The following is a 27,623-nucleotide window of genomic DNA, read 5'->3' on the forward strand; positions in this document are numbered from 1 at the left end:
TTTTTTTCTTTAGTATTTCTTAAGTCTCATTTTGGGGTAAATTTTGTTTAGGTACAGTTTGCACTTAAACATCTCAGCACCACAGAGCGCACCTTGACTATTATAAGTATTTCTCCCTGGAAAATGTTGAACTTGCAATTTTATTGTTTTTTTTTTGTTTAAGTGCATTTTAAATCGCTGTTACATTTTAACGTAATGCATTTAATTTTTGTTTGCATCTTCATTACTTTACATTACTAAGTTGAAACTAAATATAAGAAATTCAAAATACAAACAAATTTAAAATATCAATGATCTCACAGTGATTTGAGCCTATGAGGCATATGTATCAGCCTTTTTTAGGGATCCTCACAAAATGGTACATATCTTCTGTATAAAATAACGAGGGGCCCCAACAGATATCTCAGATACAGTATCTGTCTTGATTGCTTTTTTCGAACCATAAATTCAGGGGTATATTTATTAAGCTTGGTGAAGTGATAAAGTGTCTGGTTTTTATCACTGGCCAATCAGCTCCTACCTGTCATTTTTCAAACCAAGCCTGTAACTTCACAGGTAGGAGCTGATTAGCCGGTGATAAAAACCAGACACTTTATCACTTCATAGAGCTTAATAAATCTGCCCCTCCCTCTCCATACCAATGCTGTTTTGAGGACCACTTAAGAGGTGAGGCCAAACAGTGGAGCAACCCCATAGAGGCACAATGTGAATGCTATTGGGGCCCAAACTGTTGCTGTTAAGTAGACATCAACAAACGATCTGGCACAGCACATCCGCCAGTCACCAGTAGCACTACCAATGATAACTTAAAACCGCGATGTTAAACTCTTCTGGGCGGCTCAGAAGCAACTTAGCTGCGAACTAAAGTGACATGTTGCTTGGTGTCATAGGTTACACAGCTGTATGAAAGGTTTCCCAAAAACCATACCTATCCGCACTGGCTCTCGCGCCATACGAAACACCACTCCTGTCCCCTGGCTGTGACATGATATCCTGGCTTTTTTAGCCCGGTGCTGGTTGCCGAAACACCATGGACCCCTACTTGTTTTGTCCCCCGTATTTTGGGAACCAGGAACTGGCCATGAGCCTGCAGATTGTTATAGAAATACAAGGGGACCCCATCTTTTTCTCCCCCTTTATTTATGCAACCAGGATCGGCTCAATGAACCCGAGGCTGGTTATTGCCAGGCCGGTTGCCTGCACGCCAGTTTTTTTAAATATTTATTTATTCTATCTTTTAAACAGGGCAGCATCGCACGGATCCGACAGCTTTGTAAATTTGCCATATTATCAGCTCGTATTGTTCCAATAAAGTACAGTAATAAACTCTTAATAAAATGGTCTGAGTCCCATTGCATACCCTCCAATGTGACCCATTCCATTAGGTACAAAATGCTCTGTTGCTGGACTTCCCTGCCAGTGACAGTTGCAGATGTGAGCCTGCAATATTCAATATTCAAAAAGGGGAGCCACACCAACCATCTCTGTCCTGGACTCACTGACAGTTGATGTGACCCCTCCTCTTTGAATTTTGGACTTTGCTGGAGTCCAACCTCTGTAACTGCCACTGGCAGGGAAGTCCAGGAACAGAGCATTTTGTACCTAATGGAATGGGTCATGTTGGAGAGTATGCCATTGCACCCTGGTAAACTACTTACCTTCCTCTTTTGTTATATACTAAATCACACTTATACATTTACTTTTACATATCCTATATGTATTTATTCTATATAGTACAAGTTTATATTGTTTTGCACAATACAGAGTTACTAGAGTTGTGAGATATAAAACCCCTCTTCCTTACCGCATTACATCCTTTACTTTTGCTACAGAATCGCACTTTACAGGTTATATACACGAAATTGGAACCTTGAAATTGGAATGAATTAATTAGAATCCTGTCAATTAGAGACTGTCCATTCTCCACAACTTGGACATTAACATCACCAGGAACTGCGGAACTGTTAATAGAAATCAAATGTCATGTGTCATGATTAATATCTTACCCAATAAATGTAAATTAGTAGTAGTGAAATAGGTTCAGATTTAGTGATGTAGCTTAAAAAAATTAGCACCACCCAGCCAGAAAACGTTTCCAGTGCCCCCCCCCCCCCCATCATAAATTTTTTTTTTATGACATACTCAGACATTACCCAGGGTTGCTTTCTTGTTGCCAGGGGTTGCATGCTCATTTCTAGGTGTTACATGTTTCTTGACAGGGGTTACATGCTCATTGCCAGGAGTTACAGGCTTGTTGACCGGGGTTACATACTCGTTGCCAGGGGTTACAAGCTCATTGCCCAGTGGTTACATGCTTATTGCCAGGGGGTTTCATGGCCCACCAGTGGAATCTGCATTTCGGGGTAGCACTGTGTATGCTGCGCAAGCCTGACAGACGCTAGAGGACCAGTAGGACCGCTAGGGTCTGTCTTTCCCAAGTTGGAGCCTATTTTTAGTATGCCATATTTAAGCAGATTCCATGTGGATGGCCAGACATCAAGGAATCTGCAGAGACCGGGTTCCCCCAAGGTGCCAGCTCCCCATGCCAGCGCTTAGTCTGCAGTGGCGTTTTTTCCACCACTTTTCAGTTTCATTGTACTCATTATTGTCTCAGCCTGGAACTTGTACTTTTTCCCACATGGAAACATATTTTTCATGTGCAAATAAATTACATTTTATTTGATTAATTACTAAGCTTACAAAGGGTGTACTGTATATACAGTATGGCATCATCTGCATTGAATGATAACTGTGAACCCAGTTAACAATATGAAGACCATAATATTTGCACTGGATACATTTAACTTACCCTCCTGCTATAAGTTGCACATGATTTGGGTCATTCTCATCCGCAGTAGGACTGCCAATGCATGAATCTGTTTGTAAAACAAACGTATCACCATCTGCATCTGAAGAAGACAACCCGATACAGAAGATATTTCCAATGGGTACTTCCCCATTCTGTGGTATTGGTGTAAGACAATTTGAATCACTATATCCAACCATGTTGATAGAAAAAGTGCCGGTTCCTTCAGGTGCTGAAATAGTGACTGTACTGTAAAAATGAAAACACTTCAATCAAAATCTATTCTTCCGTGACACTATGACAGTCCCTTAAACAATCCATTCCTTTTAAAGGTTTCAGTATAAATAAAGGGACCTGAAAGTAAGCAGCATACATGCATTATGAGTAGAAATTTGGTTTACCCTACTGATACACCGCAAATAATTTTTCTTTTGGCAAACCATTTCCTTTTAGTCTGTTGTCTAAAATTTTGAGGATGAACTTCATAAAATGTCTATTTGAATCAAAATACTGTATTCCCTTTTGGTTCTCATGTGCTAAAAGGAAATGGTTATTATAGCTTCTGATCAGAGGCATCACCAAGTGAGGTGACCATGGCCCCCAAGAGGGTGAGAGCATGTACTAATTACTCAGGCCCGGGCCTGGTTTCTCACTCCAGGAGCAGCCCAGCATCCCATTACTGTCAGCTCCTCCTTTATGACAGGAGCCAGGTGCTGCAGGAGAATTTCATACAGCAGCACCCGGGTCCTGTCACTGTAGAGAAGCCAGCATTTTGGTGTCTCCCCCTCCAAAGAGGACACCCGGGTGCAGCTTGCGCCCTCCTTCTGATGCCCCTGCTTATAATTACAGTGCAGAATCTAGAAATGTAACCTTAATGTATTGAATGAAAATGTCATAGGACATGACCAGTAAAAGACATGAATTTATTTTCATTATGACTGAAACTACACAACCTGTCTGGCTTGAAAGCATTAGCATTCTTCATCATTGGCATACAGTATACCAAGCTGCAATTAATTTCATGTGCATGATTTGGCTATTACACGACACCATAATTCCCATTACACATTATACCACACACACCATAATGGCCATTACACATGGGGGGGGGGGGGGGGGGGGTATGCTTTACCATCTGCAGTCCCTTACTGTCTCCCTCTGCTGGCTACCGCAGTGATACTAACATTCTCTAACACATGCTGATCTTGTGATAAGAGCTACCCTTTGCAAAGCAGCCACCGGGGGGGTGAGCGGGTCCCCGGCGACTCTCCCCCCTCCTCCTGCCTGGCTGTTGCTGCCGAGCTCTGCTTCATCTTCCCTGCACCCAGAAGGAGAAGTACGAAGCTAGGGAGGAGGTCACTGGTCTGGGCAGCACAGCAGGAGGCTGCCCGGACACAGGAGTATGCGTGTGTATGGGGGAGCAGCGGGGGTCCGTGCAGGGTTTCCTGCATACCAAAATGAGATAAAAAAAAACCCTTTATGGGGTAAAGGGGTTTTTACTGCATTTTTGCTTTAGTGCATCCAGCCCTATAACAGACACACCATAATTCCCATTGCATATACAGGTTGAGTATCCCTTATACCAATATCCCTTATCCAAATTATTTTGAAAACCATACATTTCAGAAAGTGAAAAATTATATATATATATATATATATATATATATATATATATATATATATACATATATATATATAGATATATCTATCTATATATCTCCTATATATTTGGCTACATCTGTCACTCAAAGTGGGTGTCTGTGTCTATAACGCTCTGTTCCTGGACTTTCCTCTTAATGTGTGATTGCCTTCATCTGTGCTGAACACCTTTCTGAGAAATTAACCTGTTTAAAACAGGTGATGGCAATCATACATTAAGGGGAAGTCTAGAAACAGAGCATTGTGTCCCTCCTGGAGAGGGTCATGCTGGGAGGTATGTGACAGAGAACCAGCCCAGTGAGCCCACAGACAGTGCCAGACACCCACTGCCTTCCCATGTTGCCCAGCACTGCTACTCTACAGCCACCAGGTGAGCGCCCCCCTCCCGCGATTTGCGGCAAAACCTCCCCCCCGCACGCCCTCCCGCGATTCGCGGGAAAAAACACCCGCTCCCCCGTGACCCCCCCTACCGCGATTCGCAGCAAAAACACCCCCGCAACCCCCCCTCCCGCGATTCGCTGCAAAAAGAACCCCCCCACGACCCCTCCCGCAATTCGCGGCATAACCACCACCCCGCGACCCCCCCCCCTCCCGCGAATCGCGGCAAACCCTCCCCCGTGACACCCCCCCCCGATTCGCGGAAAAAACACCCCCCCCCGCGACCTCCCTCCCGCGATTCGCGGCAAAAAGAACCCCGCCGCGACCCCCCCTTGCACGATTGGCGGCACCCCCCCTGCGACCCCCCTCCCGCGATTCGCGGCACCCCCCCCCCCCTCGCAATTCGCAGCAGCCCCAGGATTAAATGGCACATGCAAAACACTGACATGGCTATGGTCGACAATGAAAAAGGTTGACATGAGTTTTTGAAGATTTATTTTTAATTTTTTTAATTTTTTCATATTCATTGTCATGTGTCGACATGGACACCAATGAAGTGGCACACTTATGTCAACATTTACATGTGTTGACCTTTCTGTGTTGATTTTTTCTTGTGGCGATTCGCGTCACACCCCCCCCTCCCGCGATTCGCGGCACCCCCCGTGACCCCCCACCTCCCGCAATTCGCGGCAACCCCCCACCGGAACCCCTGTGAACCCCGCCCTCCCGCGATTCGCGGCACCCACCCCCGCGACCCCCCCTCCCGCAATTCGCGGCACCCCCCCCCCCCGTGATTCGCGGCAGCTCCAGAATTAAATTGCACATGGAAAACACTGACATGGCTATGGTCGACAATGGAAAAGGTTGACATGAGTTTTTGAAGTTTTTTTGTCATTTTTTGAATATTTTCATATTCATTCTCATGTGTCGACATGGACACCAATAAAGTGCCACACTTATGTCAACATTTACATGTGTTGACCTTTCTGTGTTGATTTTTTCTTGTGGCGATTCGCGTCACACCCCCCCCACCCCCCCCGCAACCCCCACTCCCGCGATTCACGGCACACACACACCCCCCCCGCGATTCTCGGCACCCCACCCCGTGACCCCCCCTCCCGTGATTCACGGCACACCCCCCGCGACCCCCCCTACCATGATTCGCCGCAACCCCCGCCCCCGTAACCCCCCTCCCGCGATTTGCGGCAACCCACCCCGCGACCCCCTCCCGCGATTCTCTGCAATCCCTCCCCTCCCGCGATTCGCAGCATCCACCCCCCCACAACCCCCCCTCCTGCAATTCGCGGCACCCCCCGCGACCCCCCCTCCTGCAATTCGCGGCACCCTCCGCGACCCCCCCTCCCGCGATTCGCGGACACCTAAGTTGCAATACAGGGCATCTTTCATACAATTCTAACCATATTTCTCATATACAAACGTTCACAAATTAAGGGGGCGCAGCCCCTTACGACGGTGTGAAGAGCGCCCGTAGGGCGCGATGAATCACCTAGTATATATATATATATATATATATATATATATATATATTTGTATATATTTTTTTTGCTAAAAGCATTACTGGGGACATCTGTAACAGCACTACTGAGCACGTGATATGTAACTGGTACTAAATACTGTATGTGTAAGTGCAAATTCAGTGCCTGAGATTGTTCCAAACTTTGTTTAATGTTTTGAAACTTTGGGGGTTATTTTGGTTCACTCTTTCTGACAAAATCCATCTTAGATGGACAAAACCATGTGCACTGCGGGTGGGGCAGATATAACATATGCAGAGAGAATTAGATTTGGGTGAGTTATTTTGTTTCTGTGCAGGAAAAATACTGACTGCTTTATTTCTACACTGCAATATAAATCTCACTTTGAAGTAAAACCCCACCTAATTCTCATTCTCTCTGCACATGTTACATCTGCCCCACCTGCAGTGCACATGGTTTTGTCCATCTAAGAAGGATTTTGTCAGAAAGAGTGAACTAGAATAAGGCCCTTTGTTTTATACACAAATAAAATATATTTGTGTGTGTTTCATAGGGCCAGCGCTAGCCGCTCAGCAGCGGATGCAGAGCAGGGAGGCACCGTGCTGGAGAGGCGCTCTCCCTACTCTGCTACTCGTCTGCTTTCCGGGATCACTATTGCTGATGGCTGCCAATGCTTCTATCAGTGCCGGCAGTGTGAAACATGAAATACAGTATAGAGGTGCGCCCGGCTAGCATTGCACAGCATTGGTAGTAATGTAGGGGATGTATCAGCAGGGCTGGCTGGGCCATTAAATATTTCAGCAGAAGTGTAAATAGCCAGCCAGTCAGTCAGCCAGCAGAGGGTGCTGGCCAGCTCAGATACTGTCAGCCACCACTCGCTGGTTCAACTCGGAGGAGCTGATCTGAACAGAGAAGGAACCTTCCAGTCTGGGCTAGGAATAGTGAGTATTTATTATTATTTAATAGTTGAATTATAATGCCCCCCCTATTCCTAAACCAAATCTAGCAGGATATATATATATATATATATATATATATATATATATATATATATATATATTTTTTTTTTTTTTGTTAATATTGTGGCACTACTGTGTGGCATACTGTGTATAAGGAGCACTATTGTTACATAGGGGCAGATTTATTAAGCTTGGAGAAGAGATGAACTGGAGATAAAGCGGAGAAAAGGTAAAAGGAGATAAAGCACAGCCAATCAACTCCCAACTGTCTTTTTCAAACACAGCTGATTGGCTGGTGCTTTATCTCCTTTTACCTTTTCTCCGCTTTATCTCCAGTTTATCTCTTCTCCAAGCTTAATAAATCTGCCCCATAGTTACATAGTAGGTAAGGCTGAAAAAAGACTTGCGTCCATCTAGTTCAACCTGGTATAGATATCCATTGCTGATTTGGTAGGTTCTGATATTTTACAGACAGATTATATTTCTTATTTGTACCCATGGATGTTTTTATCCAGTAAAAGTTTGTCCAACTTTGCCTTGAATGCATTTAATGAGCCAGCCGTTACTACCTCTCTGGGAAGAGAGTTCCAGAGTTTGACTGTTCTGACCGTATAGAAATTCTTTCTACTAGCTGAATTAAATCTTTTTTCTTCTAATCTATACTAATGCCCTCATGTCCTAGATTTCTTTCTCGTAGAAAAGAGGGTGCGTGACAGTTCCTTATATTGGCCCTTGATATACTTGTACATGTTGAGCATGTCCCCCCTTAAACGTCTCTTTTCAAATGTAAATAGTCCCAAATTTCTTAATCTCTCCCCGTAGCTTAAATTCTCCATTCCCCTAATAAGCTTTGTTGCTCGCCTTTGGATTTTTTCTAATTCTATGATGTCCTTTTTATAGTGTGGGGCCCAGAACTGCACTCAGTACTCAAGGTGAGGTCTCACCAATGCTTTATACAGTGGCATAATTACCCTTGAGTCCCTAGTTTCCATTCCCCTCTTAATACATTCCAGAATTTTGTTGGCCTTTTTTGTTGCTACATTACAATGGGCACTACATCCCAGTTTGCTGTCTATTTGGACTCCTAGATCCTTTTCAAGTATAGAATTACCCAGTTCCTCTCCTCTAAGGTTGTAACTTGCACACTGGTTGTGTCTCCCAAGGTGCATAACCTTACATTTATCTACATTGAACCTCATCTTCCATTTTTTTGCCCACTCATCTAGAATTGCAAGATCATATTGAAGCATGGTGACATCTTCTGATGATTTGATGACTTTGGTATCGTCCGCAAAGATGGATACATTGCTGAGTAACCCTATCCCAATATCGTTAATAAAAATGTTAAACAGAATGGGCCCCAAAACCGAACCCTGGGGCACTCCACTTAGTACCGGTATCGTATCTGATACGGCACCATTCACAACCTCTTTGTTCTCTATTACATAGCCAATTCCCTACCCATCTGCAGATATTTTCACCCAATCCTAGGTTCTCCATTTTATTAATCAATCTCTTGTGTGGGACAGTATCAAATGCTTTAGCGAAATCTAGGAAAATCACATCTACAGTACAGCATTTCCATTATCAAGGTTTTTGCTAACCTCTTCATAGAACCCTAGTAGATTAGTTTGGCATGAACGATTTTTCACGAACCCATGTTGGTAAGTACTGAGTAGACGGTGATGTTCTAAATATTCCTGGATACCATCCCTTAAAAATCCTTCAAATAGTTTACCCACAATTGATGTTAAACCAACAGGTCTGTAATTAGCGGATCTTCCTTTTTTCCTTTTTTGAATATTGGCACTACCTGTGCTATTCTCCAATCTTTTGGTACTATACCTGATGATAGTGACTTGCTAAAGATATAATGTACAGGGGTAGCTAGTTCATCCCTTAATTCCATTAATACCCTCGGATGAATCCCATCTGGCCCTGGTGATTTATTTGTTTTGAGTTTGCTTAGCCTCAGTACTATTTCTTTCGGCGTGAAATCCACAATGAGATCTGGCTTATTTGTCCCGTTTGTGGTAAATGTTCGTTCCACAGTCTGCTCTCCCTTAGTAAATACTGATGAGAAAAACTCATTTAACAGTTTTGCTTTTTCCTTGTCCTCAGTAACACTTTTTCCACTAGTATCAGTTAGTGGGCCTATGTTTTCCTTAATTAAACGTTTACTATTTATGTTTTTAAAAAACTTCTTTGGGTTGGTTTTGCTTTCAGTGGCTATGCACTCTTCATATAATCTTTTATACCCCTTTCACATCGCACTTTTAAAACGGTAAATTGCCGTTTTTTTCCCTTTTTAAAACGTTTAAGCCTGCACTGTGAATGCACCACAGCCGATTTACCGTTTAAAGTTAACTGGCATTTCGAACCGTGTAAAAAGCAGAGTCCTACACGGTTCCTTGTAAAAAAAAAAACCCGTCCCCCATGTACCTGGAAGTGTTAGCTGCCCGTGGCTGCCGGGGATTAACATGGAAGCCCCTGAAATGAATCCGGCCGCCTTATAACCGGGGATGACCGTGAGTGACGTTTTCTGTCCATTAATGATGCTGAGGCGAAACGGTAGAGCCGCGCCTGGAACTGAGGCCACAGATCGGTGCGGGAGATTCCAAGGAGCTGACCGGTTGCTCTATTCCTGGACAGGCGGACGTCCCAGCTGTGAAGTCTGGAGGTGGGCGGAGCTGTATCGTGGTCAGCACCCGGCAGAGGGGGAACCCGCTCCTTAAGCACGTTCGGAATATACCATGGGAGTTTGGTGACATTGTACCAGATTATGTGTTGGGGGAGACATGTTGCGCCCTGTTCCTTAGTTTGCGTTACCATAACCTGAATCCAGAATACATACACACACGCCTGCGGACCCTGGGTCAGTCCTATGCCCTCCGTTTACTCTTGGTGCAGGTGGACGTGAAAGACCCTCACTTCTCACTGAAGGAACTGGCAAAAATCTGTATCCTGGCAGACTGCACCCTGATACTGAGCTGGAGCCCGGATGAGGCTGCGCGGTACTTGGAGACCTACAAATGCTATGAACAAAAGCCGGCAGATGCCCTGAAAGAGCAGACAGAAAACGGCTTCATGTCCAGGGTAACAGACTGCCTGACTACTGTGAAGTCCGTGAACAAGACAGACAGCGGCACACTGCTCACCACATTCGGGACCATCGCAGACCTTGCAAACGCAACTAGAGAAGACCTGTCTCTTTGCCCAGGACTCGGTCCCCAGAAAGCAAAGAGGCTGTTTGACACTCTGCATGAACCTTTCCTCAAAACGAAGTAGTAAGCACTGAAATGGATTGGTCCAGTCGTAGAATCAGCACATGCAACCCCCTGGAGGATGGCGGCTCTTGGACTGGCCCATTGTCTAGAATGACTCGCACACATTAAATTGTATTTATAAGCTTAAAAAAAAAAAAAAAAAGGGAAAAAAGGGAAAAAAAAACGGCAATTTACCGTTTTAAAAGTGCGATGTGAAAGGGGTATAAACCGGTATTTAAAACGGTAATCTGCAGCAATGTTAAGGCTCTGACCCGTTTTAATTACCGTTTTAAATACCGGTTTTTAAAACGTGTCGGCGATGTGAAAGTGGTATTAGCTGCTTTGATTACCCCTTTACAAGTTTTGTTTGATTCTTTGTATTTTGCGAACGCCTCCTCATTCATGTTATTTTGATAGAATTTAAATGCTCTTGTTTTATTGTTGATAGCTGACCTTACTTTTTTGTCAAACCATGGTGACCTTTTTTTTATTGAATTTACCTTTAGTTACTTTAGGAATGTATTCAATAGTTAGTGAATCAAGCACCTTTTTTAGAGTATCCCACATTTCCTCTGCATTTTTTCTCTCCATAACCGTTTCCCACCCAATTCCTGTTAGGGCTTCCCTGAATAATTCAAAGTTTGCTTTTCTGAAGTTTAGTATTTTTGCAGAAAGTTGATTTCCAGTGAAACTATATTGTAATCACTGTTCCCTAATTGTTCAATTACTTTTGTGTTTGAAACTAAGTCTGTGTTATTTGTTAATACTAAGTCCCAGAGTGCCTCTTCACGAGTTGGAGTTTCTACCGTTTGTGTAATAAACTGGTCTTTAAGTAAGCTTAAGAACCCATTGCTTCTTGCTGATTTACCTGTTTCGTTTTCCCAATCAATGTCGGGTAAATTAATATCCCCCATAATTAATACCTGACCCTGATTTGATGATTGTTTGATTTGGTTTAAAAGAAGAGACTCTTCCCTTTCGTTTATATTTGGTGGTCTATAGCATACCCCTATTATAATTTTGTTTTTTGGGTACTTATGTAGTATCTGGGCGTCCGATTTAGAAATCGGATCGCATCGCATCGCATGCGACCAAATCGTATGCGATGCGATGGTCAAGATTTTTCCATAGGATTCAATGTTAAAATGGTCTGAGTCCATTTTAACATAGAATTCAATGGGAAAAAGGGGTCCTTTTCCTTTCCCCACTATCCAAGTGGGCATGGAGTTGGATATAAACCTGTGGCGAGCGTAGCGAGCCACCGAGCCCGAAGCGTGGCGAGCGTAGCGAGCCCCGCGAGGGGACACAGAATACTTTTTAAGAAATATGCGTCCCCTCGCGGGGCTCGCTTCGCTCGCCACGCTGCGCTCGCCACGCTATATAAAATCAACTCTATGCCCACTTGGATAGTGGGGAAATGAACAGGACCTTCTTAACATTGAATCCTATGCAAAATCGCATCGAATCGCATCGCATCTGATTGTATGCCTTAAGGTAAGGCATACAATCACAAAATCGGCAGCCCAGATACTACATAAGTACCGTTTTTTTGTTATTGTCGGTTATCTCTGCCCACACTGTCTCCGAGTTGTCTTCTTCTAGGTCTGTGCTCATATTTTTCTCACATGATGTTAAGTTATTATTTACACCCCCACCCCTTCTATTTTCCCTGTCTTTCCTGTAGAGTGTATATCCCTCCATGTTTAATGCCCAGTCATGCGACTCATTACACCATGTTTCTGTTATACCAATGATGTGGTAGTCGTCCCTACTGATCACCGTTTCTAGCTCCCCGATTTTACTCACTAAGCTTCTTGCATTAGCCAGTAAGCATTTTAATTTATGTTTATTTTTAGATATGGCTCTAATATTGTGATTAGTTTCACCCCAGGACCCATCTGAATTCTTTACTAGCTTCCTCTGTCCCCCCCCCCCCCCCATCTCCTTCCCCCATATGATTCCTGATCCCAGTCCGGCTTCTCTCCCTGATGGTCCCATAATGTCTTGCCCCCGTCGCCTAGTTTAAAATCTCCCCCAACCCTCTAACCATCCTTCCCCCCATTGTGTTAATGTACATAATCATTGGGTGATTTTCCCCCTGATTGTGAAATAGGGGTACTATTGTAAGGCCATACCCCTTCCTTGTAAGACCTTACTCCTTTTGTACAGTATACAAATAGTATAATAGTTTGCAGGAGGGCTCCTAATACCCTAGCATCGGCCCTGGTATTTCATGTGTTTGATGTGTTTGTACAACATAAATGCTAGACACCTCAAGATACATCATTGAAATACAAAAATACAGAATAATCCGTTATCCAAAATTTTTCCGGTCCTGAGCATTTTGGATAAGGGATACTCAACCTGTACCCCATGCCGTAATGCCCATTACACATTATATCACACACCATAATGCCTATTTCATAATATAACCCATACGTTATGTGATACACTCATAGAGTTATAATTGATTTACGACATGCTTTTGTAATAATTAAATATGCTTAAATTGTAATAATGTTTGTTGGCTGTTACCCCTCACAGAGGGAAGTGATCTGAACCCTCACAGAGACAAAAATCATAAGTCCCCCTCGTGGAGGGGAGTTAAACTGGGCCTAAATAGTCTTGGACCTTTACCTTAACAGGCCTGAGACTTTGGATCAGTACCACCTCAATAGAAGGGGGTGAACAGGACTGCATGTGTATTAAGGAGAGGGGCTCAAGACCAGAGCAGGAGACACCGCTGGCCCCAGAGGAGAGAGTATAAAAAGGTAGCCGCAGCTGGAACTGCTTAGCCTAAGGTGAGCCGTCCTTGAGGCGAAGGGCTGGAGAGATGGAGCAGCGGTGAGGGACTGTGCAGTGCTGACAAGCTACATTACCTGACAGTGGCGGCTGAGGAGTGGAGATGCCGAGCCATGACAAGGAGATGCCCAGGCTGGATTCCCCAGTAACACTCCCTCTGATCAAGATAGCTGAGAGTCACAACCTGCACAGAAATGACCACAGCGGGTGGAGCTGCTTGATGATTCCACACTGCATCAAATGAGCAGAAGTGGAACTGAGGGGACACTGCTCGCAGCTGTGCTGCGAGATGGAGCAGCGCTAAAAGGCTCCATGATTACAAGAGGAAAAGCTGGCCGCATTGTCTCTTCTGTGCTGGTGGATGGGTGGTGACTGCCGCATCTCCCGCCGGCGCCTACCTCACGTGCTGTTTTCCTTTCACGGATGCCGTCTTCCTCCTGCGCCACGGGTCTTCCATGTTACTAGGCTGTTACTGGTTATGCCAGGGCTGGGCAACACCAGCCATCCAGATGTTGATAAACTACACATCCCAGCATGCCTTGCATCAGTTTCAGCATGGCCACATAGCAAAACTAATGCAAAGCATCCTGGGATGTGTAGTTCACTAACATCTGGAGGGCCGGTGTTGCCCAGCCCTGGGTTATGCCTAGGGATGGCCATTGACCATTGATGATTAGAAATCATCGATGGTTTATGGCCAATGTCAAATAGTTTTGCAATCGATGGGGGTGAAACAGATGGTTTCCCCACCATCGATGTGAAGCTTAAACGAATAGTTTAGTTTTTGCTTTTTTCCCAAGGTGCTGGGACACGGAGCATCGCTACGCCCCCGGCACCCGCAAAGCCACGCCCCCACATTTTGAGTTTCCCACAGACCAATCTATCAAAGAAAATGGATGACCATCGATATGTAAAAACATTGATGGTCATCCATTGAATATTTCTACACTATCGATGGCCAGTTGCACTTTTGCCATCGATGGCAACCATCAATGACAAAGGCAACGATGGCCATCCCTAGTTATGCCCCCCTATCCAGCGCCTGGGCCGCGTGACCATGTAGCCCTGCCCTAGTTATCTACTGTTTATTGCACTTTCATATTTAATAGGTTATTGTTGTCTACAGTATGATTTATCATTTCACAGAGCGATACAACTCAAAGACAACTTAGTTAGAAGCACATGCAGTCAGTGTGGGACTTCGGAAAGAAGGTCCCACATTGGGAAATGCATTGGTAGGGGCCCATGTATGTATATATATATATATATATATATATATATAAATACTACTATATATATATATATATATATATATATATAAATACTACTAGTGCATTCATGATAATATACAAAATTAATTAAAGCAATGCACTGTATACAATAGACCATAGACTTGTGCTGTAGAATGTACATATGAATAATGTGTAATTTAAGTGCACAGTCTGGAACCTGATCCCTAAAGGAGGAGGTAGACCTCCAGGCAGTGAGACCTACCGGGACTGTCCCTGGTGGGCCAGTCCAACACTGAATACAGTAGATAAAGAAGTGGCTGGGTACACTGATCTATTGCAATTAATTTAGCAGCTATTTTTTATTTAATCTTTGGGTAGTACAAAAAGGATACTAAACCGTTCAAAATGTATAATACAACCACTACATCACCATACCTATGAACTTGTGAACAACGTTATTCGGGACCCGGACTAGTGGCAATGTGACACGGCTTTTGATTGCGGCACTCTAGAGAAGTCACCCTCACATTTTCACTGCTGTGGGGAATGGCCAGCAGCACTGTGAGCTGCTGGCCATGCCCCCATCCCCTTTGTCTCTGGGAATATATGCTGTGCAAATGTACTCAGCATCTATTCATCAGTGCTCTGCTCAGCAGGAGACTCCTAACTGCCCCCTCATCTCGGGACACTGCCAGCCCCATGTGGGGCCATCCCCTAAAAATGGGAGAGTCCTGCGAAAATCTGGACAGTTGGGAGGTATGCATCACAAAACATATGTTGGGCAGGACACCTGATGAATGTGTTTAGTTGGCATCTTCTCACTGCCTATGCTCATCCTTTGCAGTAGTACAGTACAATTTACAAACAGCATTGGTTAAACAAGTCTCATTTAGTCAAAAGAAATCCAGTAAGAACAATATAATTTTTTTTGACAAATGTTGCCCATAAACAACCGGCTAAATCCTGCCCATCAACTTGGACAATGACAAGTTGAAAAACAAAGATTGAGAAAAAATGAGCAAATGCGTTTTAGCCTATTAGGGCCTTCTTCTAAGGAGTCTCAACTAAGGAGACTCAACTCCCTAGAAAAAGGCCATAATCCAATTGTTTGTGCATATTTACCAATAATATCGGAACTGTCTTGCGATAAGCACAGCCGCTAGCTCCGCACAATATACAGATGGAGCGCCTCTCTGTCAGCTCAGGGAATCGCCAGGCTAGTGGAGAGGTGCTCCATTTGATGTCTCAGTCACTCGGCAGCGGGGAGCAGAATCCCTGCCCATCTCCCTGAAGCGAAGTTAGGGGGGAGTGCGGGGGGCTACGGACAAGATGGGGTAGTGGTGGGGAGGTTGCGGCCGGCTCCGTCAGAATGGGTGCTCGAGCGTCTTGTGTGTGCACGCCCCCTGCTGACAATGGCGAAAGGCAGCGATTGGTGATCACCATGAACAGCTCTAATGAGAGCTGCTCCATCTGTACCCGCTGCACAGATAACAACCTTCAATCCTTGTTATCAACAAAGACTGAGTAGACAGCAAGCCCCAGCAAAGTACTGTACTGTGTGATTATTTAGTATATTTTCTGCAACTGTAGGACAGGACAGTTATATTATAGATAAAACTCAGTTCACAAGGAGCACAAACAGTCCACAATTTACAGGTCACTCAGTGGGAGCTTTGTATATCACCATCACATTTTAAAAATCCACGTGACCTGGAAAACATGCTGTTGGTCCTCCTTGAGAACAGACTGGTATTTCTCTTTGCATCTTTACCATGGCAAAGCAGGAAGCAGTAGTCATGAGATGTATAGACCTACAGCTGTCCCGGGTCCTGGACTCTGGAAGGGCCTGGGCAGCTCATTTTGCCCACCTCAATCACCCCCACTGCCTCCGCTGTGCTGCCTGCTTCTTCAATGTAGGACGCAAGTGGCCAATTAAAATGCTGCACCAGCTTTTGAGCCAATCAGAGCTTATATAAAATTAGCCAATCAGAGTGGCTGCCGGTACATGAGCCCTGATTGGCTCACCAGCCTGTTCTGCATTTTAATTGGCCGCCAGCGTCCTGCATTGAAAAAGCCTGTGCTTCGGGACCTGCAGCAGGAGTTGGGCGCTAAGTGAAGGAGGGGGGGGGGGGATAGGGGCACAGGCTGGAAGACAGGTTTGTCAGAAGCTTTGTTGAGAAGAGCAGCTCTAAAGGTTCCCATACACGGTACAATGAACTTTGTGCTTTCTAGTACTAGGTTGCATTGTATCTAGTACAAAAAGCATGTAATGTACTACAGCACCATGCTTTTTGTACTAGGGGGTTATCCTGGTACACTAGCAAAGGCAAGTTCCTTCTCAAATGGACAAAACCATGTGCACTGCAGGGGGAGGGCAGATGTAACATGTACAGAGAGATTTAGATTTGTGGGAGTAATTTTGTTTCTGTGCAGGGTAAATACTGATTTCTTTATTTTTACACTGCAATATAGATCTCACTTTGAAGTAAAACCCCACCCAAATCTAATTCTCTCTGCACAAGTTACATCTGCCCCGCCCCCCTCCCCTGCAGTGCACATGGTTTTGTCCATTTGAGAAGGAATTTGCATTTGTGATCGAATCAGAATAAGGGCCTAGATACTATGCAATCTAGTACTAAAAGCATGGGCAGCACATACTTTATGTGCTGTGCAATGGGATGTGCACGGGAGCGCACATCTCATCGCACTGCCCTGTCGCACCATGTATGGGCACCTTTATACTGGTTCTCTGGTTTGCCATATGATCTTTAAAGGCACAGCCCATTTTTGCCTAAATAGGCCAACCCACAGGGGCACTTCAACATATAAATCACATGATCTGTGGTACAGGTTACTCTGTGATTAATTTTTAATTTTCTACCAGAGTGATATATATATATATATATATATATATAGATAGATAGATAGATAGATAGATAGATAGATATCTATATATATATAGTCCCAAACGACCGGCACTCTGCTATAAGGTTCACAACGGTTCTGGTGCTCATCCAAAAGATTAACATATATATCCAGCGGTGGATGTCACTCAGATAGAAAGAAATGAAACAGACAACTGTCTTAAAGCCAACGTTTCAGGGCTGTGGCCCTTTTATCAAGTCTTGATAAAAGGGCCACAGCCCTGAAACGTTGGCTTTAAGACAGTTGTCTGTTTCATTCCTTTCTATCTGAGTGACATCCACCGCTGGATATATATCTATATACAGTATATAGATATATATATCTATATATATCTATATATATAGATATATATAGATATATATATATATCCTCAATGATCTGCACTGACCGGTGGGTCCCTCCAATGCTGGGGAGGCACTCAGCATAAATCCAGAGACAGTAGACTGTATCTGTGGGTCAACACTGCGAATATTGGCACTTATTCAGATCTGATTACAGTACAAATTTGTTCTCAAAATGGGCAAAACCATGTTCACTGCAGGTGGGGCAGATGTAACATGTGATGAGAGAGTTACATTTTGGTGGGGTGTGTTAAAACTGAAATCTAAAGTGTAAAAATAATGCAGCAAGTATTTACCCTGCAAAGAAACAAAAGAACAAAAGAACTCACACAAATGTAACTCTGTCCATACACGTTACATCTGCTCCACCTGCAGTGCACATGGTTTTGCCCATTTTGAGAACAAATTTGTACTGCGATCAGATCTGAATAAGGGCCATTGGTTCTTTGCATAAACTTAATGTAGTTGTCAATAAATGCCTTTTTATTAACTTTTAAAATGCTTGTAATTTGACTTCAATATACCATAGAAAAATCTGACAAGAAGGTATAAAAACACTGACGCAGCAAACTTTGTGAAAACCATATTTAAGTAATTCTCAAAACTTTTGGCCTTGGCTGTACAAAGGTTCCACAGCTCCTAACAATGGTCATAAACAAATGAGAAAAACAGCAATTTGCAGCACAAGATAATGTAGGACAAGTACATGGAATATAAACATTGCTGCTTTTGTACTCATGACACAGATAAGCATAAGGGAGGCAGAAGACAAGGGTTAGTTACTTACCATTGCGGAGCATATGAGAGGAGAGAGCCCTGCTAAATTTAGATGGTGTAACAAGGAAACATATTTGAATACATATTTGTACCATACTTCCTGACTTTCAAACTGCCCCATGCAGGACAGGACAGCCAGGTCGGTTAAACAGGGAGTATGACCTCACCATGGTCATTGGGTGCGGGGGCGAGGGTGTGTAATAATTTTCCTGCCCCAGCTATTCAATGCGAGATTGCCAACATTGGAATAGTACAATAGGCCAGAGATTTGCGGCTAGCTCCGGAAGTCTTGCCTACTTTTCTCGGGGGCCAGGTGTGCCTCCCAAATTTCAGGAACCCGGGAGAGTAGGTAAGTATGCAGGGCCGGCGCCACCACTAGGCAGCTCTAGGCATTTGCCTAGGGCGCCGGCCAGTGCAGGGCGGCACTTGGGACGGAATACAGGTCACAGAGTGTAGTGTACCCCCCTTCCCACCCTGCTGGACCAAGGTGGCTATCCCCGGCGGCTTTGTGCAGGCACTCTGCAGGCGGTGATTGACAGCGGGGGATCAGGAAGCGCTGCTGTGCTATGATGGTGCCATCGGACACACAGCGTGTGGGGACACTGAACTTGCGCTGTCTCACCATTATAGCAGAGCAGCGCTTTCTGAGCCCCCCGCTGTCAATTGCCGCCCAGGAGAATCTCCCCCCCTTGAGTGACCCGGCAGCGGCGGTGGACGCAAACCCCCCCCCCGGCAGGTGAGTGGCAGGTGAGTGGCAGGTGAGTGGCGGGTGAGCGGCGGGTGGGGGGCGGGTTAGCGTCGGAGCGCTCCCCCCCCGCCTGGGGCGCTGTGTTAGCTAGCACCGGCCCTGTAAGTATGATTTATACTTATGTGCATATTAATCAAAAGGCAAATATAGTGATAATACTTGTTGTTAGCCCAAAGCATTATACAACTTAATTATTATTTTTTTTAATATATTTGTAACAATATTTTTTCAAATCTATTTTTACTAGTATAGGCTTCATCTCATGGGCCAATGCTGTGTGCCTTCCTCTGATACTAAACATTGCAGAATAAAATACATATAACACCTCAGTATGTGTCATAATACTATATATATAACCATAAGCCTCTCACCTCATTACAGTAGATATGTGGAACTGTATACTGGTCTGCAAGGTCAGATTGTACACACAGGTCATATTGTAAGCGATTGGATTCTTAGTAATGATTGGTTTTGGAATTGGATTAATGAAAACAGTGTTGAGAAGATAGATACGCGATGAATCCTCCTGCATTAAGTGAATACATGTAAAAATAAAAGAGTTTAATGCTAAAATAAGTTTTGTTTGTATTTGACTAATTTTTATTCATTCAGATGAAACTCTTTAAAAAACGAGAAATAGGGTATTTCCAATCATGTTACAGGTTGAGTATCCCGTATCCGAGTATCCGTTATCCGAATTATTCCGAAATACGGACATTCCAGAAAGTGAAAAAAAAAATTTTTTTTGCTAAAAACTCACTGGGGACATTTGTAACAGCATCACTGGGGACATGATATGTAACTGGCACTATATATGTGCAAGACAATGATTGCTTGGCATTCAAATTCAGTGCTGAGATAGTACACACATTTTGTTTCACGTTTTGAAACCTTGTTTTTTGAACAATTAAAATATATTTGTGTGTATTTTATGTGGTAATAAAATATATTTGTGTGTATATTATGTGTTTATACAGCATACATGCAAGATACTTCAAAATACATCATTGAAATATTAAAATATTCCGAAATACGGAATAATCCGTTATCCAAAATTCTCCTGGTCCCGAGCATTTTGGATACGGGATACTCAACCTGTATAAACAAACAATAAAATAACAGCTTTACGAAAGAATGAAATGATATTAAGATACAAACTCTATTTCTGTTGGGAACACATTATTGTGGTTCATACAATAAACTGAACTTATTTAACTATGTAAACATGTTTTTTCCTGGAATACATTTTTTCTTTATCATCAAAACTGTGTGTTGTTCTTCTTTACTTCTCTATCTCAACATGGAATGGGGGAATGTGATTCTATTGCCAATTATATGGACCCTGCACCATACTTGCCTACTTTTGAAAACTAGTTTCAGGGAGATTATAATTGGTAATAGAATTTTGCACAGCGTCCCATTGATGGGGGCGTGTCATGCTCCACCCAAAGGGTGTGTATAGCTCCATATATGCTTCAAGGTGGCACCTTGAAGCGTGGGTGTGTACTGCTACATCTGAGAGGAATCTTTTAAAATTACTTATTTCCAAATGTATATGAGCCCCAAAGCAGTTGGTAGGAGATACTGTACTTGGTAAAGTGCCGGGAAATGGTGCTGATGATTCAGTGTAAATGTATCTGTCTCTCATTCCTTTTTCCCCAAAAAATTTAATCGTGTAATGTGGGCTAGGGGAAATGAGGGAGATTGCTAGACTAATGAGGGAGAGAGGGAGATTTCTGCTATTTCAGGGAGTCTACTGAATGCAGGAGGGTAGGCAACTATGCCCTGCACCAACCAACAACCATGTGCCTTCCTACATATTTACATATATATATATATATATATATATATATATATATATATATATATATATATATATATATACAGGGCCGGCGCAACCCATTCAGCAGCTCCTGCAAAGCAGGGAGGCGCCATGCTGAAAAGGCGCTGTCTCCCTCCCTGCTCTGCTAAAGCTGCCTCAGCCCTCACTGTCACTGCCTCCTGCACGCCACCCGCAGCACCTGTCTGAAAGCGGGCGGGCGGCAGTATAAAGAGCTGCTCCCTGCACTGCGAGTGCACACAGCCTGCACACCGCCCGCAGCGCCTGTCTGACAGCCGGCCACAGTATGGAGAGGCTGAGCACCGCCCACACACTGTCCTGTGACCTGCCCCCTCTTCCTCATGGACACTTGCATGTTTATAACAATTTTTTTAATAATTGTAGATTTTTTTTTATATTAATTTAGACACTTTTTAAATAATGGGCTGGGTTATGTGAGTAAAGGTGGCCATACACGCTGCAATAGCAGCTTGCGATGCGATGTGCGCTCCTGTGTTGCACATACTTTTTGTATTGCTTTCGGATCGCATCGCACACACATTGCATGCATGCAGTGCGATGCGATCTAGCCCATAACGTATGCGATTCTCGCCGTGTGTATGGGCACCTTTAGTGCCTGCAACATTTTGCGGACACAGCACTGAGATGGTGTATGCATACATATACATGCACCCGAGATCCTCCATAGGATCGCATGTTGCATACACTCCCACAATCGGGCTGCAGCTTGTTGCAATGGCAATGTGAAAGGGCGCAAAATGTATGGTTTGCAGGAGGGCGCCGGACACCTTAGCACCGGCCCTGTATATATATATATATATATATATATATATATACGGTGATGGGCGGCACTCCAACTGTGGCAACTGCAAATGCTGGCAAAGCTTGTTGAAGGAAAGAACTGGGTGCCCTCCGATATGCAGCACAATGGCTGCTGTATATATGTTTCTGGGGGATGGCGGCACTCCAAATCACGAATGTCCACACACTGGTAGAATACTCTACCAGTGTGTGGACATTCGTGATTTGGAGTGCCGCCATCCCCCAGAAACATATATATATATATATATATATATATATATATATATATATATATATATATATATATATATATATACACATACATACATATACAGTATATATATATATATATATATATATATATATATATATATATACCTATTAGGTTAAAGAAAGTTTTAAAGTGCAGTAATGATAGTAATATGCAGGTATTCCCTTATTTATCTAAATATATTTATTTAAAAAATGTGCACATTACCACAGCACAGGATTTTTAGCCTTGATGTGGCTTGGGGGGATGTCATACACCTGCACAGGTATATGTAACCAATATCTTTGAATTCTAATATCATGTAGTGTTCAAGATTGGTTACTAATACTATTCAGTGTGCTGGAGGAACCAATGTCTTGTTACTTACTAAGCATTAACCCCTCCCTTGCATGCACCTGAATAGTATTACTGAACTAATTTGAGCATCTACCACTATCTGTATATATATATATATATATATATATATATATATATATATATATATATATATATATATATATAGATAGATAGATAGATAGATAGATAGATAGATAGATAGAGAGAGAGAGAGGCTTTTTTCAGGTACAGAGAACTTTTACTTTTACTGTCTCTACCCAGGGCTGGCCGTACCTACTTTTTTTTGGTAAGTGGATATAGAGATTTTGGCACCCCTCATTGTGGATATAGTGGGTGGAGGAGCTACAACATGGGCAGAGCATTATTTGATGGATAAAAGGGTTTGAAAAAGGTTGTGAAGATGGGTGTTATGATGTGCTTATTATACTATCCCTTTAAACAAGGCCACTCATTAATTACATAGTACCGCTGTGTGCCTTTCTCCCTCGTAGCATTATTCTCCCTCTTCTGGCTGGTTCAGCATGGTGATGGTTAATGGAAATTAGGGGGGACCCCATGCTGTTCCACACCCCTATTTTCCAATACCACATCGCACTTTAAGGCTTTGTTTTCTTAATTTGTTAATTAACTATTTCTATCATTTGAAATATTATAGAGTCTATTGTTTGGGTGGGTATGGCTGCAGTTTTGCTCTTGTTTTCGAAAACCTCTGCTTGATAAATGTGATTTTTCTGTTCTACACCTACTATGGTTTAAAACATTGATGATGCTTTTATATTAATTTCCATTACTGTATATTCAAAAGTGTTGCTGCGATTTGAACACTAGAGACAAGTCTGTCAAAGTGACAAAATAACAAAACAGTAGTGTCAGCACTGGCAGTTGTGCACGCCTGAAAGGAGCAACACCCATTGGGTGCCATCTAGTGTCTGCTGGCGGCAAAACACTTGAATTCCCCATAGAGGTGAGGAGCAGTGTTAGCCTGTTGTTGTTTAGGTTTTAGAGACTGATTTTGTGCTTGAAGCAAAGCAAACAAAAGAAAACAGGTACAGCATCTTGGAAAAACATTCTGCACTGAGGAAGGTGCATACTTACCAAATGCAAAGAGATTTTGATTTGGAAGTGGTGTGCAAACTCAAATCATAATAATAATAATAATAATAATAATAATAATAATAAGACTAATAATAATAATAATAGGAATCTACAGTATTTGCAACCAGTGCATTGCAACATGCATGTCACAATGCATAATCAGCCATTTAGGCTTCAGAACTGATTGTTACTGTAGATTATAGTCCATTTTTATTGGTGGATTAAGGAAATATCAGGCAATGTCAGTGACTCTAGATAAAAAGTAATATTAATATTAGAGATGGAAAAAAATATTATCCAAATTGATAGCAAACTGGTAAGAGGTGATTTTTTTCTTGATTGGTTCTGGATGAACTACAGAGCTCTGAAATCATTCAGTCATATGGCTGGGAGCTTACTGTATTTTGCGTCTACAGAATAATGATAATCTGGTACCTACCTATCTTAAAGTTTGAAGCAATGATTACAATGAGTAACAGGGAAATTACAGTTATATGGCTTTATATTTACATATACAAATAAGATTTACAGTGATGACTGAAAAAATGATATTTACCTTAATGATGTTCCCACACCATCCTCTGGCTGCTAATACTTGAAGACTCCAATCATCCTTATTATCAATAACAGCAGGATATGTGACATTGCATCCAATACTGGTATTAGCCAGGTGTAAGGTACTGTAATCATACCCAATTTTTTCCAGTGCACATTTACTGACAGTAGTTATTATCGTACCATTTGCGCAATCCACTGTAGGTATCAAATCAGTAGGTTCTGCACACAAACATAAATTATCATTTTAGATGGTAAAATACTGTAGTTAAAATATCCATGTATATATATATATATATATATATATATATATATATATATATATATATATATATATATATATATATATATATATGACAGCAAGGAATACTATGGGGCCAAAAGGGACAAAAACACAATTCTACTGTCCCAGCAACATGTGGCAGCCACAAATGGTTTGGGCACAGTATGTCAGCATTTCCAAGGATATCAGAAAATGTTCTGGCCAATCCCAAGAAGCAGAATTGCTGACCTGAGGCTTTCCTGTATTTCAAATTGCAGTTTGTAGACTAGGGGGAACATTTCCCAAAGCTTGGACTAAAATTAAGTAAAGAGAGATAAAGTTCCAAACAATCATCCTCTAACTGTCATATTTCAAACTCAGCCTGTGAGATTACAGTTAGAAGCACATGTCTAGGTACTGTACTTTATCTCTCTCCAAGCATTGAAACATCTAGTCCTAATTGTTTTACTATTACTAGTGACCAAACAGTACTTTAAAATGCTTGAATTTAAATGGTAAAAGTTAAGATCCCGATACTAATTCTTACAGCTGGAGTTTATACCAATCATCCCATGTACTAAACAGAAGCTTACTGTAGCTAAAATAAAAAGAAATCAAATAAACATAGTTAACACACATAAGATAGCTCAAACTACATGTTCTTTAAGTTACTGTATCTTTCCTGTAACAACAACAACAAAAGAAAAAAAACCTCTATTGCATTCTATAAAAGCCCAGCATTACTGCTCAGCACAAGTCAGGTCCTATAGCAGGATTGACAAAAAAACAAAACAAAAAAAAACAATAACTTCCATAATTGTTCAAATATAGTGTAAGCATAATGCAATCATCAATGTTCTTGTTTGCTGGTACTTGAAGTAGTACAAGTGTTAACATGCCCATTAGCGCAATTGCATATCACTTGCATTGGTGTCACAAGGGTGTGTGAGCCACACCTGGGCTTCACCCGCCAAAGGGGTGACACCGAAATGCTCCCCATTCACAGTTACATGAGCCTGGTGCTGCACTGTAAAGCAGGGAACACGATAGACAATAATGTAAATTATGTTGTCAATTCCAATGTGTCAGAATGATGACATTTTAATAGCATCTAGTAGTGTGTATTCACTATGTCATACCCTCCAACATGACCCATTCCATTAGGTACAAAATGCTCTGTTTCTGGACTTCCCTCTTAATTTATGATTACCGTCACCTGTGTTGAACTAGTTCATTTATAAGAAAGGTGTTTCACCACAGGTGGCGGCAATCATATAAGTAAGAGGGAAGTCCTGGAACACAGCATTTTGTACCTAATGGAATGGGTCATGTTGGAGGGTATGCTATGTTTCTGATGGCAATGACATCCTCTGTCATTTGTACATGCAGAATGCAGCATTGCCCCCGCCCCATTGCTGCCGGCACTTGCCGATGCCGGACCGTCTGTTGTGATTTTGGTAGGTATACACATTGCATAATGTACACCCAGCTAAACTTTACATGCAGCAGCCTCAGAAGTCTTGAGGGGCAGCCAGCATTTTGTGGACCTCAGGAGTGGCGAAAACCTGCATTTGGGACACAAAGTCCCACCCCTTTTTGAGGAAGCCCCACCCCATTTCATGATGTGCGCCTTCCGCGTGTGTATAGATTACTCATAGGACCTTATTCTGGTTGACATGCAAGGCTGCGTATTCGCAGCCTTGCAAGTCCACCACATGCCGCCCTGGGAATGCAGAGTCCCCCATCCCCCATTTGCATGCTGTACATAAACATCCATTTGCAGGCCATGGGGAAACTCCCACATCTTTCGATGGTCGCCAACCATTGAAAGATGTGGTGCGTATCCGCATATCAAAAGTGACTCTCAGGCACTCAGATATGCATGCAGATTCAGTGAGGAAGTGGGCTGGCAGCTGACATCCGGTGAGGGTAGCCGGGACCACCGCAGCGAATACAGGTAAATCTGGGGGTCTGTGGTGATGGCGGCATTACAAAAGCCCCGCGGCCCCCCGACGCCTGCACTTATGTAGGGTACACACCAGAACAACCCGCTCACGATGCACATCGTGAGCGGGTCGTCAGTGGCTCGTCCGATCCGATGGCGACCCGCACCCGGCTGTATGGTCGTCATTGAGATCCTACCTGCAGCAGGTAGGATCTCAATAACGACCGACCGACCCGCGGGACCGCGCATCGGATCGGTATCGGTCCACACCAGGACAGAAAAGGGCCCAATCAGCACACAATCTACATCCAATTGGTCGGAATTGGATCTAGATTGAGGGGATCGGGCCCTAGTCGTCCTGGTGTGTACCCAGCATTACACAGCGCTACTGTGGGGGCTGCGGGGCTATTGTTATGCCACTATAAGACAGCCTCCAATACAGCTCCTGAGATACTACTAATGAAGCAGCTGTCACAGATACAGTATAAGATAAATAAGCTTAAATAAAGGTTCATGAGAAAGCTGTGATCATAAATAGGTTCCTTAAAAATGAACCCAAATATACGCATACAGAATTCCACCGCACTCACCATTGCTAGGAAGGTTTAGTCGTATGAAACATTAAACTATGACAGGAGAAGGGAGCTGCAAAATGCCAATTTCCATAACAGATGAATGATAGTGATCTACAGTGCACACAATGGCCAAGAGTGGTACTGCAGTAGCTGTATGCTCCTAGAAGTGTTCAGTTTATATCACAGCTAATTCTTTACATATGCCCCCATCTCTCCTTAATGCTTCTCCTTCACATGGTTCCTGGAGTCATCAGTTGAAAAAAACTAATGGTTTCCACAGAAAACTGAATGCTATCAGCAGGGCTATTTTTCAGTAGGCTCCAGCAGGAACTGAGGCCCTGCAGTGCACATGGTTTTGTCCATCTAAGAAATATTTTGTCAGAAAGAGTGAACTAGAATAAGGGCCTCAGTTCCTGCTGGAGCCTACTGAAAAATAGCCCTGGCTATCAGTAAGTACTATAAATTTAAAAACCATGTGGTGGTAGGATTTAGAGATCTTGGTTAAATATATTTTCAAATACATGGGTAAGCCCCCAAGTCCTCCGTCAAGGCTT

The 27,623-nt window shown here is 43.0% G+C and overlaps 1 protein-coding gene across 1 annotated transcript; it reads left to right on the forward strand.

The window, feature by feature from the left end:
- Window positions 1-3,004: 3,004 nt before the first annotated feature.
- On the forward strand, window positions 3,005-10,666 carry LOC146058462 (DNA excision repair protein ERCC-1-like). Its single transcript, XM_083170749.1, has 2 exons — window positions 3,005-3,035; window positions 9,862-10,666. Exons 1-2 carry the CDS (start codon window positions 3,005-3,007, stop codon window positions 10,584-10,586), a joined length of 756 nt encoding a protein of 251 aa, XP_083026875.1. The 3' UTR covers window positions 10,587-10,666.
- The last annotated feature ends 16,957 nt before the right edge of the window (window positions 10,667-27,623 follow it).

Source organism: Crinia signifera, chromosome 2, assembly GCF_055691185.1.
Source record: "Crinia signifera chromosome 2, ASM5569118v1, whole genome shotgun sequence".
Classification (NCBI taxonomy): domain Eukaryota; kingdom Metazoa; phylum Chordata; class Amphibia; order Anura; family Myobatrachidae; genus Crinia; species Crinia signifera.

What these genes read in the sequence shown, in the direction of transcription:
- LOC146058462 (XM_083170749.1), top strand. Translation starts at nt 3,005, where the DNA reads ATGTTGATAGAAAAAGTGCCGGTTCCTTCAG. An exon ending in AAAAGTGCCGGTTCCTTCAG is followed by an intron (nt 3,036 to 9,861) that starts GTGCTGAAATAG and finishes AATGATGCTGAG; the next exon opens with GCGAAACGGTAGAGCCGCGC.